Here is a 17,998-nt window from a genome sequence, read left to right on the forward strand (position 1 = left end):
CAGTATAGTAAATTAACACCAGATCATTGAAAACGAAGAAATCAAAGAGAGGTGAAGGTGAAGGGATGCGAAAGCAAAGCACTCAAGCTCACATCTGTTGACTCTGTGGGTATCGATGCTCTCACGGTCAGCGTGGTCGCTTAAGTCACTTTTCACTTGGCTATCGGTGGCCATCAATCTGAACCCACCCTCACTAAGTACCTTGCTCGAATTCTCTTAATCGCTGCGTCGTCATTCTCTATACCTTGAGATTAACTGGGCTCCCAAGTATGCATAACATCCAGGTTGGACAGCATTATAAGCGAACGGGACGGACCATATCTCCCTGCTCAACTCCCTCAGTGGCAGATATCTTAGCCCTCAGACCCAACCAGGAAATCTTCACAGTTCTAAGCAGGGACCTCTGGGGCAACACGGTACTCCTGCACGACTTGTCGTATGTCTCCAAGGCTGGCTTCAACGTGGGACGCGCCGAGGTCGAGGCGATGCGACTCGTGTCTCAACATACAGCCGTCCCGGTGCCCCACGTGATCCACACCGCATGCAGTGCCGGCTACGGCAATATCGAGATGACGATCGTACCGGGAACCTCGCTCGACGGAAGATGGGATACGTTGGACGAACGGGGCAAGGAGGCCGTCTGCCGACAAACGTGGCAGCTCATCACAGAGATCCAGGCGATTCCGCGGCCACCGGAGCTTGAAGACATTGTCCGGTGCGGCGTCGACGGCTCCGTTCCCCGCGATACCTTCTTCGAAGATCTGCAGGACCCTCCCCGCGCCCTGCGGAGTGATGCCGAGCTGCGGGCCCGCATCTGTGAGCGCTACCAGCACTTCGGCGGCTATCAGTATGCAGCTGAGGATCTATCGAGGATGCTGCCCCGGTCCGGGCGCACCGTCTTCACCCACGCGGACATCGCGCCCCGCAACATCATGGTCGATGCGAACAACCGGATCACGGGGCTTCTGGACTGGGAGCACGCGGGCTGGTATCCGGAATACTGGGAGTACGCGCAGATCCTCCGGTCGGCGGCTTGGGGGGACTGGTCCGAATGGATGGACCGCACGGCACCGCGGCGATGGAATCTCCGGGGGATAGAGGCTGCCAGGCTGGTACTGGCCTTGGTCTCCTCCGATGAGGAGCCGGAGCCAGAGTGGTAGTCACCCACCGGTGGACATCATGGGGATGGGTAGCGGACAGCTGACGGACTGACTTCACTACAAACAGCCTACTCTACCCTCTCCCAGTGGACCTCGAGTCTTCCACCAGCGCCAGTCTTCACATTTTACACAGTACATCCAGCAGCACAGTGACCTACCAACCTGAATAACTTCCGACCGCCCACAATTGTGGCCGAGCGAATCCCGTCGGAATAGGGACGACTAGCTGGACACTCAAGGCGCCAGCGAAAAGCCCATGAACCGGCTTTGATGTTGCCAGGAGGCTACAGGAGAGTTTCACTGCCACGAATTACGGAAAGTGGTTGGGCGATTGACATATTTGTTTGTAGACATCGCGATAGAAATATTCTCGCACGCATAAAGCTCTCGATCCGGAAGAACGAGAAATGATATAGAAGAACGATTTTCGAAAGCAAAACCCGCCAGAGCGAATGGATAGACCGATCAGAGCCCCGGGAGGGGATGAGAGTTCTTAGCCCCAACCGCGTTGGAACCAGACATCCTCATCCTGGGGTTCGGGCTGACTTGCATCAGATGGGTTGCTGGCCTTGACTGCTTCCACCATAACCTCAGCTTTGCAAACCAGGTAGGAGTCAGTATCCCTCTTCAATTCAGCAGCACTGATGTGACGATCGTACGGCACAAATTGGTTGGGAAGATCGTATCGGTATACCCCAGGTCGTAGAACGAGGATCACCCGGCCGTGAGGCTTGGGAACCAAGGGCGGAGTATTCTTCCGCTCCTTTTGATGGACCCGACCCGAGAACATAATTCCTGTAGCTGGGTCAAACTGCTTCAACTCGGGCAGTCGATGAACCTTTAATTGTCCTCCCAATGCCAACTCATGCGCTGTGAGATACTGCGCACCGGCTTGGAGAACCCCGATCAGCCTACGACGCCTCGTATCCTCTTCCGCACCGGCCAATTCATCAAGAAATAGCTGAAACAGGCTGTCCTCTAGAAGATGATCCGCCAGATTCTCTGCTATGTTCGCCTGTCGCTTTCGATTTTCATCCCCGAAAACATAAGGAGGGTTGTCACGAGGATCCCTGGGCGACAAGTCTTCCTTCAGGTTGGCCAGGCCGAGGGTGACCATCCTCGACCAAACCGCGTTCACAGGACTTGCTAAAAGGACCAAGGATGACAAGCGTCCTTGTCGGAATCCATCCATCATCGGTCGAAGAGAGAGAACGGGCGGAAACAACTTACCTTCGTGGTATCTTTGATACAGATAGTGGAGTCGCTCAGCGAACGACGGATCTCCAGTCTCATCGTTTTCATCCAGTTTCCCATCCAGGAACCAGAATGGCCTTCCGAGAAACCGGGTGAAGATCAATTTATTGACCATGGCTTCACACAAGTATAGATGAAATTGATCACGGGATTCGGGAGAGAGTAAGGCTTGAATGAGCTTACCGAGAGTTTATAGAGATGTTCGGGTGCAAGCGGTTTCCCTTGGTGGTACAATGTGCGGTATCCGCGGGGTAGCTAGATTCAATTTCAAAGTTTGGAAAAACTACTATCTAGCCTGGGAGAGCCAGAAGGAACTTGCGACGATTTTCAGCCGGGTAAGACGCGCTCTTAGCCTTTGCAATTGCTGCTGACGTGGTGGATCTGGGGCAGAATTGCTCGTTCAATGATGGCTGTTGCGTGGAGGCTCCTATAAAGGTGTCACGCACCCCTACTGGAGACGCTCGCATTGTTATTGTGGCAAGTGATACGCCACTAAGCCTGACCGAAATCCATGTTAATTTTACTCATGACCAGAACATATCCTGCATTCTTAGGCTGATTCATTACAATAGCAGGAGAGGGGAATCATGTCGGCAGAATTGACTGCAAATCCTCCCGACTACCGACCAACTTGACACCCATACCACTGGTGGTCGAATGCCAAACCACCGTGAGATTTGAGAATGACCACCTCCCACCAGAACGGGTCCTCAGTGTAGCCGTATGTTATGGAGAAGGTCTTGGCAAGCGACTAGTGGGCCACACGAGAGTACTCATGAAGGGTACGCTTTGAGAGCGACTGCGCCGAGGTTTCCTGCTCAGCTACCGCGTGCAACAGGTGTAGAGCAAGGACGGGAATGAGAGTAGACATCTTGTTTTGCTGAGATAGACAAAAACAAGTGCACTCTCCTTTAGACGCACCCATAGAATCTACCTTGTTAGAAAAACCTGCCATACACAGATCGAGGGGAGGAAAATTCCAAGACCAGTGGAAGCCATATGAATGTTTAGGGGGTATATGTCCTGTCCCATTTGCAGGATACTAATATCAGTTGATGGTCAATATCCTGTGTTGTGAATACAAAAGACAAGCATAGACTAAGCGTCTGGCCCTCTTCCTCTACCTTGAAGAGACATCCTTCCGCGTGCCCGCCCAAGAGCTCAAATACGAACCCAGAGAAATCCACAAGGAAGATATCTGCAACAAGAGTGAGGATATTGTTAGTTCGGGGAATCGCTTAGGACACGCACCTTTGTGCTCTCCCCCCCCCCCCCCCCCCCCCCCTTCCCCGGAGGGCCTGGGCAGAAACCTGCTGAGTCATCTCGGTATTTCTACCGCCCTTGTGCTTGGCTTGGCCAAAAGCCCCCGGCAAGTCGTCCATCAAGTACACTTTGGAGACATTTGCTTATCGCATTCATCCTTACTTACACCTTTTAAAGTCTCATTCAGGGCGTAATTGACATCTTTTATAAGAGGTTCGACACAAGCATCAGAAATGCCTCTCATCAACGAATCGCACGACTCCCTGCCATGTGAGTTACCTCCCCAGAGCTCCAGAGAATTCTCCTTCTGACACGCGTAAATCTTCCTCATAGATATCGAGGCAGAGCCCTCAACTTCAGCCAGAGAAGCGGCGGAGAAGCTCATTGCCGCAGAGCTCCCGGGCGACTTCCAGACCACCATCCACCCGTCTATCCCCGCTTTCCCCGACCCCCAGTTCTCCCCTCTCATGCAGCAGGAGGTGGATCGCAAGGCGTCCGGATCGCCTTTGACTGGTGGAATTGACCTATCACGCTACGAGGCCCCCGAACCGCCCGCCAGAGCATCGGACGGATCCCCCGACCTCGAGGAGTGGCGCCGGACACTGCAGAAGGCCTACACGGCCAGTTCCCACCTGTCCATGCGGCACGACAACCTGGCGCTACTGGAGGAGAACGGGAAGAACGCGTGGCTAATTGGCAACTCGCAGCTGGAAGAGATCCTCCGCGGCCTGGAGAAGGAACTGGCCGAGACCAAGGAGGCTGCGGAGTCGGTCAACAAGGAGAGGAAGAGGGCCCAGGAAGCCAATCAAGCCGAGCTGGAAGGATTGGAGGAGACATGGAAACGCGGGGTGGGCGCGATCCTCGATGTGGAGTTGGCTGCAGAGGGTCTGCGCATGCAGATTCTGGAGCAGAGACGCCAGCTGGCGCAGCAGCACGCGCGGTAACAGCCCTCGTCCTCAAGGGATTTAGATCACTTCGGAAAAAGAGCAGACGGCCGGGCGGGGGGTTATCGCAGCGCAGTGATTCGGCCGGATGGACCGGGAAAAGTACTTTTTTTTCTTCTTCTAGGGTGCTGCTTGATGTCTCGAATGACTGTGGGCCTCCAGAAGGGTTCTCCGCTCCCGTGTGCATTGGAGCATACTCAGCCGTGAATGAGAAAAGAGGGAGGACAGAGCCAGTTTCAACAAACAGGGCGGATCCTGTACCATAATAGCAGGGCTCTAAGTCCGAGGGTCATTGGGGGGAAATCATTTATTGGCGCCGAGCAACTGACGGTGGCAATGCATTGCAGGTGGAGGTGGGGAAGAGCTCTCTGGGTTCTGGCGATCCCCGCACTACAGTTCTTACTGTACCTCACCTCCACCACCTCGAACACTTCCGGCGTCTGGAACTTCGATCCATGATATCAGCCTGTCAGCTCAAAGCAACCCACAACACGAGCTCCGCTTAAAACCCCCCACTATTGTCAGGGATTGATCTGCACTACCTTCTGCCATGGCTATTTTCCCGTCCACTGCTCCCCCGCAAAATCCTTCGTGCCAATCCTTCCGGCACATCGTCGGCTACTGCACTTATACCTCCCACAGCTGTCTAGCTGTTTTTTCAACTTCATTGCAATCGCAATGGAATCTTGCTGGTTGGAGTATTGTCTAGGTTGACATTTCCAGTCATAAGCTTGTGCTCTCCTGCCTTCCGTTTGCGTTTGTTCTCATTGAAGAAGACAAAGACGGTTTTTAATGGATTATCTTAGATAATATAAGTCTGACCGGTGCCTGCGCGTTCCGGTTTCATGATGTTCCATACTATCACTCCCATACTATATGCCCTTGCCTAATCGTATCCCTGGGCCACTTACTGCATGATGAATGCATCGCCCCCTCTCTTTATGCGGGGAAGCTCTTTGTTTCCAGCTACATACCCTAGCTTTCTCTTCTCAACCAAGTCATCCAAGAGTCATCCAAGCTGATAACCCTCGTCTACTATAGCAGTACCCTGACTCGGGCGACATACTGATTGGCCGCGAGCGGTCAATGCCTGTCTTGACCATGGAGGGTCAAGGAGTCGTATGCGGGGTCATGGACGATTCGTGCGGAGACAGACTTCGTTTGTTGTGACATTCTTGCCCTATCGTGTCTAGTCATGACGACTGACAGATTTCAGTGGAGGCGGGGTGTGGGCTATATAAACTCGATGAGCATCGAAGGCCGCCAGGGATTGAGTCTCATCTCTGTTCCATAACCGGGGAGCACTTTATACTTTCCAGAAAGCACTGCATCGCATCGCAGCCATGACCATTCCCGATGAATATGATATTATCGTCTGTGGCGGTGGAAGCACTGGGTGTGTGGTGGCCGGCCGCCTCGCCAACCTGGACCACAATCTTCAGGTCCTGCTGATTGAAGCCGGCGAGGACAATCTGAACAACCCATGGTAAGTTCTCCCCCTATTTGTGGTCAGAGCACTACCAACCGTGTCTTAGGGTTTACCGCCCGGGAATTTATCCCCGCAACATGAAGCTGGACTCTAAGACAGCCTCGTTCTACTATTCCCGGCCTTCGGAATGGCTCGATGGACGTCGCGCCGTCGTGCCATGTGCTCATGTTCTTGGGGGTGGTAGCTCCATCAACTTCATGGTATGCATACCTCATTGTTGACAGTTAACATCCGTCATGGCTGATTGCTATTCTAGATGTACACCCGTGCATCTGCTTCCGACTACGACGACTGGGAATCTGCCGGCTGGAAGACCGACGAACTCCTGCCCTTGATGAGAAAGCACGAGACCTACCAACGTGCGTGCAACAACCGCGACATCCATGGCTTCGAAGGGCCCATCAAGGTCTCGTTCGGAAATTACACCTACCCGATCATGCAGGACTTCCTCCGAGCGGCCGAGTCGCAGGATATCCCTATTACTGATGACTTGCAGGACTTGAAGACTGGGTCAGTAGCTAGCACCGTATATCGGAGTCTGATACTAACTTTGCTTGCTCAGCCACGGAGCCGAACATTGGTTGAAATGGATCAACCGTGATACCGGTACGAGTCTTTTCCGCCTTTGATCCATTATACCGATGCTAATGACAATCTTCACCAGGACGGCGCAGCGACTCCGCCCACGCTTATGTCCACAGCACCCGATCCCAGTACTCGAACCTACACCTCAAGTGCAACACCAAGATTGACAAGGTTATCATTGAGAACGGCCGCGCAGTCGGAGTCGCAACGGTTCCAACCAAGCCGTTGGCAGGCCACAACCCACCGCGGAGGGTCTTCAAGGCCCGCAAGCAGATAATCGTCTGCGGTGGCACCCTCAGCTCCCCGCTCATTCTCCAGCGGTCGGGCGTCGGGGACCCCGAGAAGCTTCGCCGGGCTGGCGTCGAGCCCCTGGTGAACCTACCGGGTGTTGGCCGCAACTTCCAAGACCACTACCTGACCTTCTCGGTCTACCGAGCCAAGCCGGACGTCGAGTCCTTCGATGATTTCGTGCGCGGAGACCCCGAAGTCCAGAAGAAAGTCTTCGACGAATGGAACATCAAGGGCACCGGCCCGCTGGCGACGAACGGCATCGAAGCCGGCGTGAAGATCCGGCCCACCCCGAAGGAACTGGAGGAGATGAAGACCTGGCCGACCAACGACTTCTACAAGGGCTGGGAGAGCTACTTCAAGAACAAGCCCGATAAGCCTGTGATGCATTACTCCGTCATCGCTGGGTGAGTTCTCCCCCCGGCCTCAATCTCTCTTTGCCTCCCTATCTAACGATCGATCCCCTTCAGCTGGTTCGGCGACCACATGCTCATGCCCCCTGGCAAGTTCTTCACCATGTTCCACTTCCTGGTAAGTCAACTGCCCTACCTACCTACCAATCCACCCCGTACATGCAGCCACCACCCAACCCATCATGCTCACTCGTCTGGGATCAATCAGGAATACCCCTTCTCCCGGGGCTTCACGCACATCCAATCCGCAGACCCCTACGAAAGCCCCGACTTCGACGCCGGCTTCATGAACGACAAACGCGACATGGCCCCCATGGTCTGGGGCTACATCAAGTCCCGGGAGACCGCGCGCCGCATGCACGCCTACGCCGGCGAGGTCACGGGCATGCACCCGCACTTCTCGTACGACTCGCCGGCGCGCGCCTTCGACCTTGACCTCGCCACCACCAAGGCCTACGCGGGGCCCAACCACCTCACCGCGGGGATTCAGCACGGTAAGCAGCCGCTCCCCCCCCCCCCTTCTTGGCATATATAAACCCCTTCCACCACAAAGCTTAAAGAATACTAAAACACCCCGAACCAAAAAACAGGCTCCTGGTCCGCCCCCCTGGAACCCGGTACCTCGCCGACGACCACCTTCCTCAACTCCAACAAGCAGGACACCCGGGACGAGCTCAAGTATACGGCCAAGGATATCGAGCATATTGAGAAATGGGGTGCGTTTTTGTTCCTCGCTTTGTGTCCCTTTCCACCCCCCCCCCCCTTTTTTTTTTTTTTTTCAAAACCTCTTTACTCCCACAAGACCCAAAAAGACACCACACTAATCTGCATCAAAAGTCCAACGCCACGTCGAAACAACCTGGCACTCCCTCGGAACCTGCAGCATGGCCCCGCGGGCCGGCAACGCCCTCGCCCCGCAGGGTGGAGTCGTCGACGAGCGCCTGAACGTCCACGGCGTGCGGGGACTCAAGGTCGCGGATCTCTCCATCTGTCCGGATAATGTGGGGTGTAATACTTATAGTGTACGTTTTTCTCGCCCTCCCCCCCGTCCCTCCTCTGCCCGAGGTTTCACGGTGGCTGTTTTGATTCTTGAGTTGGGGGCTTCATTCAGCTGACATATTTCCCGGCAACTGCAGACGGCATTGCTGATCGGGGAGAAATGTGCGGTGTTGACGGCGGAGGATTTGGGGTATCGCGGGGCGGCGTTGGAGATGAGGGTGCCTGAGTATCATGCGCCAGGGGAGACGAAGGGGTTGTCAAGGCTGTAAGTGTTGGGGTTGGATGGCTGGGAATGATTTGGGGGGTTATGATTTATGAGGGTAGTCTTGTTTGTAGGGTCTTGGGCATATGTTCACTTCGTATTTATGATTGAATTCTTTGCTGGGTTGGTCATCTTGATGTTCTGTGTGCGAGGGTGGGTCGCTCGCCCTATTCAGCTGTGGTAAGTCCCATGTTTATGTACAGATTCTGAAGTGAAGTATGTATATATGTGTGTGTACTGTACAGTTGCCGCCCCAATCAACAACCTATAATTTCGTCGGAGGCACAACCAGATTGACATCCACCCCTCCACCCTCTGAAACACTCACCATCCCCTTCTTCGCCGCCGCCTCCGCGGCCTTGACATCCGCCCGCCGGTTCCAATCCTCGAGCTGCTTGCACATCCCGTACAGGGTCCCGATCGGCGGCGCGTACCCCAGCCCGCCCTGCGCGGGGCTTCTCCGCGCCCGCGAATCGTCCGCAATAACGTGCACGTTCGAGATCGCGAACAGACCCGGCTGCAGCTGCGCTAGATCGCTCGGCACCGGCGGGAGTAGCCGCGGTAGGTATAGATGCTGTAGGAGGGAGTACCACTCGACGAGGTAGGAGAGTAGGAAGAAGGGGATTGCCGGCACCCGGGGGAACTCGACGGGGGTCTTGGCCAGGGTCTTGAGCAGGAGGTAGAGGTCGCTGAAGGCGATGGCCGGGTTGGGGTCGGTGACGAGGAAGGCCTGCCCGCCGATGTTGGGGAGCTCTGCGGGGGTGGCCGTGTGTTCGAGGAGGCGTTGTTCGTAGAGTAGGTGCGCGATCGAGACGTTCTCCGCGTTGACGAAGTTTTGGACGACCGGGTAGATCCAGCTTTTTTGGGTAGAAGAAAAAGAGGTTAGGGGGTGGATTGTTTCGCAAAGGGGACCAGGAAATTTTGCGGGGAAAGGGGGAAGGGGCCCTGCTCACCTGGTGTTTCCGCCGGTCTTCAGATACATCGTTGTCACCCCTGCGCTGTTTTCTTCCCCGATTCCGTAAATGCCGTTCGCGGGTCGGATGCAGCCGGTGCGGAAGTTGGATTCGAGATCGTCCGCGGCGCGAACGAGGGACTCGGCTTCCGCCTTGGAGACGGCGTAGTTGCCGAAGAAGTCGTAGTGTTCCTGGGGCAGAGGGGTCGCGTCGCTGATCACCTGGATCATGTGTTTGGGGGTCTTCCGCCAGGGAGGGAGCCAGAAGGAGCCACTGCGCAGAGCCACGGAGCCGGATGAGGTGGAGATGAAACAGCTTGCGCCGTGCTTCTTGGCAGCATTCAGCAGGTTGACGGTGCCGGCCACGTTCACGTTGCGGCACCGTGATAGGAAAGCTTTGTGACGCTCGGCGGGCCGGATGACTGCCGCGTTGTGGTACACGGTCAACGGCAGGGCTGCCACGGCTCCAGACCATGGGTGCGCAAAGGCGCTCGAGACGGCCTCCTCGTCGACAATGTTGGTCTTGAAGAACGTGACTCCCTGGTCGAGAATCTCATGACGAGGTGGTTGAAGGTCTAGAACTCGAATAGCTGCCGGGTTCTCTCCGCGAGCAAGTAAATGTGTGACAATCCAGTTTCCGACAAGTCCTAGCATGTGTTAGAAATTGCTTCTTGCACATGGGCCCCTCCTGACCTGACAGTTATCTGTTCGCATCCGCAGTCGGGAGATTTCCTGCAGACAGCTCAGGGCTATAGACATACCCGATCCACCAATCACAATGTAGCGACGATTCTGTTTAGGAGGCAGACTGCTTTCGACGTCCACAGGGTTACGAATCGCATCCTCGTAGGCGTTCTTGATCTCTTCGACTGTCCAGCGGTGAGGAGACAGACGGCGGACTTCCTCTGGAACCCCGGTCATGCCTCGATTGACATGATAGAGGTAAAGAAAGGCCAGGCCGGACACGGCGACTAATGCAGGAAGCATGGCCAAAACCGGGCTAAACTGAGCGCAAAGGTGGCGGTTTCGAGTCTACAAGATGGGTGGCATAGGAACCATGACTCCAAGAACCAGACAACTGGGAAGAATTCGAGGCCAGGTAGATATTTAATGCCAATACATTGAATCGTGTCCCTGAGCCACGAGCCTATCGGAGGTAGCACCATGGCGGTTCGAGCCATGGGCGTTGAGTTCGCTTCGAACGGGATCCAAATTTAGTCGCCTCGGTTAGAAAGCGATGCAGCGATCCACAATTTGAAGCCTTTCGTTGGTTGACCGGAGCATTCTACCGGGCATGCCACGGACTTTTCTGCAGGAATGGGGGTCTGGAAGTTGGAAAGTATGGGGCTTGCCGTGAAATTGAAGTGAAATCTAGAAAGGAGAACGATCTCTCACAAGCGCGGTGCTTGTTCATCCCGCGGTGTCCGCGGGACATTGAGAGTGAGCTTTGACCATCCTTCGCATTTAATTGATGATTACTCATAAAACGAATAGAATGGAGCATGGCTCCAGGCTTCGTGATGTCGCTCCAACATCTGCTGCTCAGCCAGGTTTGCGGCAGGGCAAGAGATGGCAAGTAGAATGTCGAGCTTGATGAGTGTTTGTTTGTTGCATCGGAGTAACTACTGTAGTTACGGAGTGACTCAACAGTCGAGTCAATCCAGGCCATGTCACATGCTCCCACGTGATTCCACCACGAATTGGCCGGATTGTCGCTCGGGATGATTCCGAGCACGAATGGGTCGTCAGTCCATTCAAGGTTAAATGTCCGAGACTCCATTCGATCTTCCGGGATGTCTTAATTAATCCGGTGCCTATGTACTCCGTACAGTGTGCAGTACAGCAACCTGCTTTGTCAGTGACTGTGGCCACCAAATCCTCAGTCCGATAGTCGTGAACGTCGACGAGATGCAGTCTGGAGACTACCCGAGCCCAGCTGGTTGAGATGAACGATGTCGGCCTCTTTCTAATGATGGCCCAGTCGAGAAAATAGAAACACTCCATATCCCATTCGGTGGGTCCCGAACCTTGTTAGTCTGGGCAGTTGCTGATGCCTTTTGAGAGCACAGCTTGATACTCCCTCTATTCGCCATGGCTCTAGATCATAGAGACCTGGTGCTCTTGTTGGCACACAAAATCCACATTTTAAACACCTTTGACGCAGCTTTCCAGCGCTCCGTTGGGCCTCAAGGACCGCATATTGGAGGGATTAACTCTATGGGACGAGTCAACAACAACGGGCCTCTGCCAAGGTTCAGATGTATTAAAATCCTCTCAAATCAGCACTCGTGATCGTCAATTGAGGGCCCAAACATGCAGGAGGACTCATATTATCCTTGACCACCGAGCAAGGCCTTGAAATAAGAACCTTGAACAATTCAACGCCTGTAGGTCGATCGGCAAACCGGCACGGGCGGCAAAGCGGACCCGACCTGCGATCTCTGTCTAAGTCCGTTGATTGGCTCGTGCCTGTAAATGACTGTAACGTGCTTTCTTTTCCAGTCATTGCATGGATGCGGTGCCCTGGTGTCAATCAACTCGATTCTCCAGATCGTGTCCAGTGTCCACCTTTCCACGGGGATGACCCATGAGTTTAATATTCATGAGTATGAGCTCCATCATGATCTGGGGTAAAACCGGGGATCGAAGCAGGAGCACCAATCCGGCATCCTAGGAATATTGCTATGCAGAGGAACCTGACCTACCCTACGGACAAGGGTAGTGCTTGATCAAATCCCGAAACTACTGCAGACCCTCCTGGTACAAGCGAAGAGTGCCAGATCGTCGAGTCATACTAACATGCGATACCGGTGGTCAAGTAAGTGATAGAGAAGTTACAAGTTATCGCCAAAGTCTTATCAGCACAGATTGTCGCCCCACTCTCTCGTTACTCTCTCGCCAATCTTAAGCCTAAATTGTATTCCTGAACCGAATTAGCTAGAGTCCCAGGGCCGCTAATCTTCAAAAAAGTCCTTGTCCATGTCAATCCCACTCCTTCAAGAGGGCTAGCTCTCGCTCCAGTGCCTGGCCCCTCTGGACATTTATTCTCCATCTCGCCACTTTCTATACAGCTCCAGCTCTTTCAAGCTGAACCTGGGGTTCCTTGCTACATCTGGACCTGAATGCTACCCATGTGATAGCTTTTAACGGCCTATATCCTATTGTACGAAACGGGAGAACAAGATTACAGCCACATCCTGAAGGCCTTCAAACCAACTCAGCTCATGGAACCTCATTCCTAGTCTTAATATCTAATACATCGCTATATAGAGCAAGTCTCTACTTTGGAGCGTTATATACCGGACTCACACCGGTGCCTCGGCTGTCATAACAGCCAGCAAAGATCATGGCGTCCCCGCAGACCCCGCCCCCAGATGTCCACAAAAGCATTCGTCCCAGCGAGGAGGAGACCACCACGAGATATGCCCACTCCATCGCGGAAACAACATCTTCCGACGAGACTGCCGATCAGATAGAGGCTCTGGCCAACATCAATACGAGGACATCGCGCATCTCGATACCCTCACTAGCGCGAAAGGTGACATCGATTGGCACTACTGGGACAACCGACCCGAACTATGAGGTCGACTGGGAGGATGAATTCGACAGGACCAACCCGAAGAACTGGTCCCTCGGATACAAAGCCATGGGGATGTTCTTTCTTTCGTACAACACCCTGATTATGTGAGTTACAATCATCCTTCCCTACACTCGGAATGTTTCAGGTCCCCAGGATTGACTCTTCTGTTTCTTGATTACCAGAGTTCTCTATTCAACCTCCTACACATCTGGCATTTCTCAAATTGCCGCCGAGTTTGGCGCCTCCACCACAGTGGTCACTCTGGGACTGACCATGTACCTGATCGGGCTTGCCATCGGGTCTATGTTCATGGCTCCATTGAGTGAACTCTACGGGCGAAAGCCCGTTTCTGTCGGATGCCTTGCAATCTTCACAATCATGATCATCCCCTGCGCAGTCAGCAAGAACCTAGCCACCTTGATTGTGTGCCGCTTCATTGGAGCGCTTTTCGGCAGTGTGATGATCTCGACGGCGCCAGGTATGGTTGCGGATATCTCGCACGATGATCAGCGGGCACTGGCAATGTCGATTTGGAGTATTGGTCCCCTCAATGGTCCAGGTATGCGCAAATGTTGGATCTGAGAATTGAAGACCAGAAAAAGAAATTGACTAGAAATGCAGTGGTCGGTCCCATAGTCGGAGGGTTCGTGACGCAGTACTTGGGCTGGCGTTGGATGGATTGGATTGCCTTGATCTTGTCAGGGGTTGCGTTAATCCTTTCGTGCATACTCAAGGAGACCTATGGGCCCATTATCCTCCAGCAAAAGGCGGCCCGTTTGCGCAAAGAAACTGGTGAATCGCGTTGGTGGTGCCGTTACGACCAGAAGGCTAGTCTGAAGGAACTGCTGACGGTCAATCTGAGTCGTCCATTTGTCATGGCCGTCACTGAGCCGATCTGGTAAGCTGTTCTTTCTACACTTCCCCGATACGCGAGACTAACGTGGTACTTTCTACAGTATCTTTTGGAACATCTACATTGCCATCGTCTATGGCATTCTGTACCTATGCTTCACAGCTTACCCCATTGTCTTCCGCCAGATCCGCGGCTGGTCTCTCGGCTTATCCGGTCTAGCCTTCTTAGGTATTGGAACTGGGTGCTTGATCACCATCGCCTGCGAACCGCTCATCCGCCGCATGATCAACAGCCACAAGATCGACCCGGAAACCGGCAAGCCCGCCCCGGAAGCCATGGTGTCGATCGTCTGTATCTCCGCGCTTCTGATCCCCGCGGGGGAGCTCTGGTTTGCGTGGACCGGCTCTCCGGCCTCGGTCCATTGGATCGTCCCGATCCTGGCGGGGATCCCCTTCGGTGCGGGTAACACGGGGGTATTCATCTATGCGACGAACTACCTGGCGGGCAGCTATGGCGTCTATGCGGCGTCGGCCATGGCAGGTAACTCGGTCATCCGAAGTATCCTGGGCGGCGTGTTGCCTTTGGTGGGGACGTACATGTACTCGGGCATCGGGCCGAACTGGTCTGGTACGTTGCTGGGATTGTTGGAGGTTCTGATTGTCCCAATTCCGTTCGTGTTCTATAAGTATGGATACAAGATTCGAGAGAGGAGTACTCTCATTCGGCGGATGCAGGAGGACAAGAAGCATTTGGAGATGAAACGAAAGCGACAAATGCAACGAGGTGAGAGGGGGGCTGTGTCAGAGAAAACAAAGATGGAGGTTTAATTTGGAAAGGGATTTTTGCATTGAGAGGAGCATGCATGAATTGGAGAGAGAATCATACGCTCATGTGTTTTCCCCATAAAGAAATCTCTGCATGGCTGAAACCGAAAGTTAGCGCTTCGTGTGCATGGTCCAAATCTATACGATGACCCCTACTTTGAAATCTGAGTGCAACGTTCAGACTTGCATAGCATGGCTCCGATCATCAGGGCATACGTAGATGCTGAAATTGGGCTTAATACTCCATCACCTCCACCTCCACCTCAAACCGCCCTCCTCACTCGCCGTTCAGCCTCCAATGAGTCCCGAAGAATCCGCTCATACTCCCCCAACGCCACCGCACCCGCCGGGATCACCAGCACAGCTTCAATGTAGATAGCTGGGAACACGGAGGCAGGGCCAGCATACTCGGCATCTTGGCTTGGTTTTCTTCTTCTCACATACCCGAGCACAGTCACCCACGCACCCACGCGCAATTCCTCGGCCGTGGCCGATTCTAGCACGGCATTGACGTCGACCAACACCGAGGCTGGCTCTTGCGGGGGTTTACGGTGGGGATAGTTGTGCTCCAGAACGAGGTGGCCTGTTCGGATCAGGTATGTTCTCACGCTGAAGAGTTGAATTAGCTTCTGCGTCTACGGATGAGGTGGGATTGTGCGAGGTTTAAAGGGAACGCAAATGAATCATCCCGGATCTATATAAACTCTATGCGGGAATAGTGGCTGCACATCAGGGAAAGTTCCGACGCACCAACCGAGAAATCGGACTTTCGAATCAATCGGGAGGGAGGGAAGATCCGAGAGAAAACTGCGGGTTGAAGGAATGGGGGCGTTCATCCCTTCGGACGTTTATTGAGATTTCATCGCACCATACATAGCTGGTGGATCTAGTTGGATTGATGCAGAACTTAAGGAAAGCCTGAGAAGATATCGAAGCAGCGGGAAATGACGTGGGCACGTGACGGTGACCTCCCCGATAGGCTTAGCGTGTATGTCATAGGGCCAAAACGAGGGGAAAACCAAACCACTGGGCAGGCGGATTGTCATCCAACTTGGGTTCGTTGCCTTCTCGCTCCTCCTCTTCTGCCTCCTGCCCCGGCTTTCAACTCTAGACACTGTTCTGTACTTGCTCTCTCAGTCAATTCAGGCAGACTCGCAGATCTCCTTCTCCCATCTTTCGACACTAACTCCCGGGTCCGATCGAGTGAGATCCACTTATTGCGACCACATCCCACTTCACACCTCCTCGACCGCCTTCCATCCCACTCCAAGGAAACTCGCCGCTCTTCCCCAACAACCCACCCCTTCTCGAGCTTTTGTATTGCGGATCGGTGTGAGACGCAGAATCTCATAGAGATACTCCGTCTTTCACATACATTCTAGACTCTCCCCTTCTCTACACACAGTCCTTATCAACAATGTGGTCCTGGTTCGGCGGAGCGGCCGCTCAGAAGCGGAAAGATGCGCCCAAGGAGGCGATCCTGATGCTCCGCGAGCAGCTGGACATGCTCCAGAAGCGCGAGAAGTATCTCGAAAGCCAGATGGACGAGCAGGATGCGATTGCGAGGAAGAACGTGACGACGAATAAGACCGGTATGTTCTTTTCTTTCCACTAAATCCAACCGTGTTGTGTCCGGGGAAACGGTTGCGGGAGCGTGGTACAACAAACTTCAAACACACAGACAGCTCATATGTTCTAAACAAAAAGCGGCCAAAAACGCCCTGCGACGGAAGAAGAACCACGAGAAGAACCTCGAGCAGACGACCGCGCAGATCGTACAGCTCGAACAGCAGATCTACTCGATCGAGGCGGCGAACATCAACCAGGAGACTCTCAATGCCATGAAGGCGGCCGGTGCGGCGATGACGCAGATCCATGGCTCGATGACCATCGACAAGGTGGATGAGACGATGTACGTGTATACATATGTTCATCATGGTTGGAAGTGGCGGCGCAGCCGGGGGCTAACCAGTGGGCACTTGAAACAGGGACAAACTCCGCGAACAGCACCAACTCAGCGAGGAGATCGCCCAGGCCATCACAAGCAGCTCCATCACCGAACAACCGGACGAGGCCGATCTGGAGGCTGAGCTCGAGGGTCTGGAGCAGGAGGCGATGGACGAGCGGATGCTCAAGACCGGCACCGTGCCCGTGGCAGACCAGCTCAACCGGTTACCCGCCGCGGCCAACGGAGAACGTGAGTTCACTACTCCTCTACCTTCCCAGCAAGCTCAATCTCTGAAACGTAAACAACTAAACCTCAAACCTCTAGTCAAAACCCAACCCGCACACATCGAAGAAGACGACGAGGAAGCAGAGCTGGAAAAGCTTCGCGCCGAGATGGCCATGGGATAAGTGGGGATCGGGGGGCGCTGTGCACCCCCTCCTTCTTTGCTTTATTCTGTAATTCTGTCCCCCGTATCTTAAGAATATTTTGTGCCGTCTGCCCTTGCGCCGCTTCTTTTTTTCCCGTGCTTTGCTCTTTCACACCATTTCTTATTTTTCTCTCTCTCTTTTGCGTCTTGGAGTTGAGCCGCGTTTGCGCTGCGTTTGCCCTTTTTTTTTCACTACCACTACCACTACCACCACCACACTACTACTACATTCGCATGATGGAATGGAATGAATGAATCAATGTCCACAACTAGATACTATTAACTACTACCTAAACCACTGAAACAATTTCAAAGTGCCCGTGCGCTTAGCTTATATTGAGTCCCCGCAAAGAATCTGCCTGCCGTGCTGCACCCACCTCCCCAGCGAGCTTGCCCAGATGTTCTGGCCTAAATGAAGACATATCATGCTGGAGCCTGGAGGCGTTACTCACTCTGCCTTAAAAAGTTGCTTTCTAGACTAGGTAGGTACATACTATCGAGCTCAGCTGGCTGGCGAACGGTCCATGGGACCTCAGGCAGTCGATTCGGTCACGGGTCGGACTGGTTCTAAGTACCAGCCTAGGCCCGACCATCCTCAAGCCCCTACCGCTTGCAAAGGATGAAATACACCAAGGTCAAGATTGTCTCGCTTGGATATTCACAAGTGACTGTTCATTGACTGCTCTTTATTCGGGATAGATGATCGAGAATGGTGGATGTTTTCCGAATGACAGGTGGAGAGGTTCTTGCGGAGAAA

At 53.8% G+C, this 17,998-nt stretch overlaps 8 protein-coding genes across 8 annotated transcripts; 5 read left to right on the top strand and 3 right to left on the bottom strand.

Moving 5' to 3' along the window:
• Positions 1-269: 269 nt before the first annotated feature.
• BO72DRAFT_436300 (kinase-like protein) lies at positions 270-1,556 on the top strand (the record flags this gene model as incomplete). Its single annotated transcript, XM_040943318.1, has 1 exon — positions 270-1,556. The coding sequence occupies one exon, from the start codon at positions 270-272 to the stop codon at positions 1,158-1,160; it is 891 nt and encodes a 296-aa protein (XP_040797878.1). The 3' UTR covers positions 1,161-1,556.
• A 2-nt stretch (positions 1,557-1,558) lies between these two features.
• BO72DRAFT_451184 (uncharacterized protein) lies at positions 1,559-2,792 on the bottom strand. Its single transcript, XM_040945428.1, has 2 exons — positions 2,391-2,792; positions 1,559-2,306 (listed from the first exon to the last, which is right to left on the bottom strand). Exons 1-2 carry the CDS (start codon positions 2,527-2,529, stop codon positions 1,654-1,656), a joined length of 792 nt encoding a protein of 263 aa, XP_040797879.1. The 5' UTR covers positions 2,530-2,792; the 3' UTR covers positions 1,559-1,653.
• Positions 2,793-3,910: 1,118 nt separating this feature from the next.
• Positions 3,911-4,621, top strand: BO72DRAFT_386030 (pre-mRNA-splicing factor SPF27 family protein; the record flags this gene model as incomplete). Its single annotated transcript, XM_040941613.1, has 2 exons — positions 3,911-3,947; positions 4,011-4,621. The coding sequence occupies 2 exons, from the start codon at positions 3,911-3,913 to the stop codon at positions 4,619-4,621; spliced, it is 648 nt and encodes a 215-aa protein (XP_040797880.1).
• A 1,101-nt stretch (positions 4,622-5,722) lies between these two features.
• On the top strand, positions 5,723-8,874 carry BO72DRAFT_451186 (GMC family oxidoreductase). Its single transcript, XM_040945429.1, has 11 exons — positions 5,723-5,784; positions 5,838-6,107; positions 6,157-6,310; positions 6,367-6,620; positions 6,673-6,716; positions 6,775-7,390; positions 7,454-7,514; positions 7,605-7,890; positions 7,987-8,112; positions 8,234-8,418; positions 8,533-8,874. Exons 2-11 carry the CDS (start codon positions 5,965-5,967, stop codon positions 8,662-8,664), a joined length of 2,001 nt encoding a protein of 666 aa, XP_040797881.1. The 5' UTR covers positions 5,723-5,784; positions 5,838-5,964; the 3' UTR covers positions 8,665-8,874.
• BO72DRAFT_221095 (putative 3-beta hydroxysteroid dehydrogenase/isomerase family protein) lies at positions 8,632-10,745 on the bottom strand. The gene is made up of 3 exons (XM_040939770.1): positions 10,371-10,745; positions 9,611-10,256; positions 8,632-9,514 (listed from the first exon to the last, which is right to left on the bottom strand). Exons 1-3 carry the CDS (start codon positions 10,594-10,596, stop codon positions 8,923-8,925), a joined length of 1,464 nt encoding a protein of 487 aa, XP_040797882.1. The 5' UTR covers positions 10,597-10,745; the 3' UTR covers positions 8,632-8,922.
• Positions 10,746-12,808: 2,063 nt separating this feature from the next.
• BO72DRAFT_221174 (MFS transporter) lies at positions 12,809-14,964 on the top strand. Its single transcript, XM_040939771.1, has 4 exons — positions 12,809-13,293; positions 13,372-13,748; positions 13,811-14,087; positions 14,146-14,964. Exons 1-4 carry the CDS (start codon positions 12,956-12,958, stop codon positions 14,867-14,869), a joined length of 1,716 nt encoding a protein of 571 aa, XP_040797883.1. The 5' UTR covers positions 12,809-12,955; the 3' UTR covers positions 14,870-14,964.
• A 165-nt stretch (positions 14,965-15,129) lies between these two features.
• Positions 15,130-15,702, bottom strand: BO72DRAFT_471235 (nuclear telomere cap complex subunit Ten1; the record flags this gene model as incomplete). Its single annotated transcript, XM_040947081.1, has 2 exons — positions 15,130-15,475; positions 15,617-15,702. The coding sequence occupies 2 exons, from the start codon at positions 15,700-15,702 to the stop codon at positions 15,130-15,132; spliced, it is 432 nt and encodes a 143-aa protein (XP_040797884.1).
• Positions 15,703-16,283: 581 nt separating this feature from the next.
• Positions 16,284-17,273, top strand: BO72DRAFT_385931 (ESCRT-III subunit protein SNF7; the record flags this gene model as incomplete). Its single annotated transcript, XM_040941609.1, has 4 exons — positions 16,284-16,458; positions 16,574-16,784; positions 16,855-17,137; positions 17,166-17,273. The coding sequence occupies 4 exons, from the start codon at positions 16,284-16,286 to the stop codon at positions 17,271-17,273; spliced, it is 777 nt and encodes a 258-aa protein (XP_040797885.1).
• Between the last annotated feature and the right edge of the window lie 725 nt (positions 17,274-17,998).

Source organism: Aspergillus fijiensis, assembly GCF_003184825.1.
Source record: "Aspergillus fijiensis CBS 313.89 unplaced genomic scaffold BO72scaffold_54, whole genome shotgun sequence".
Lineage (NCBI taxonomy): Eukaryota > Fungi > Ascomycota > Eurotiomycetes > Eurotiales > Aspergillaceae > Aspergillus > Aspergillus fijiensis.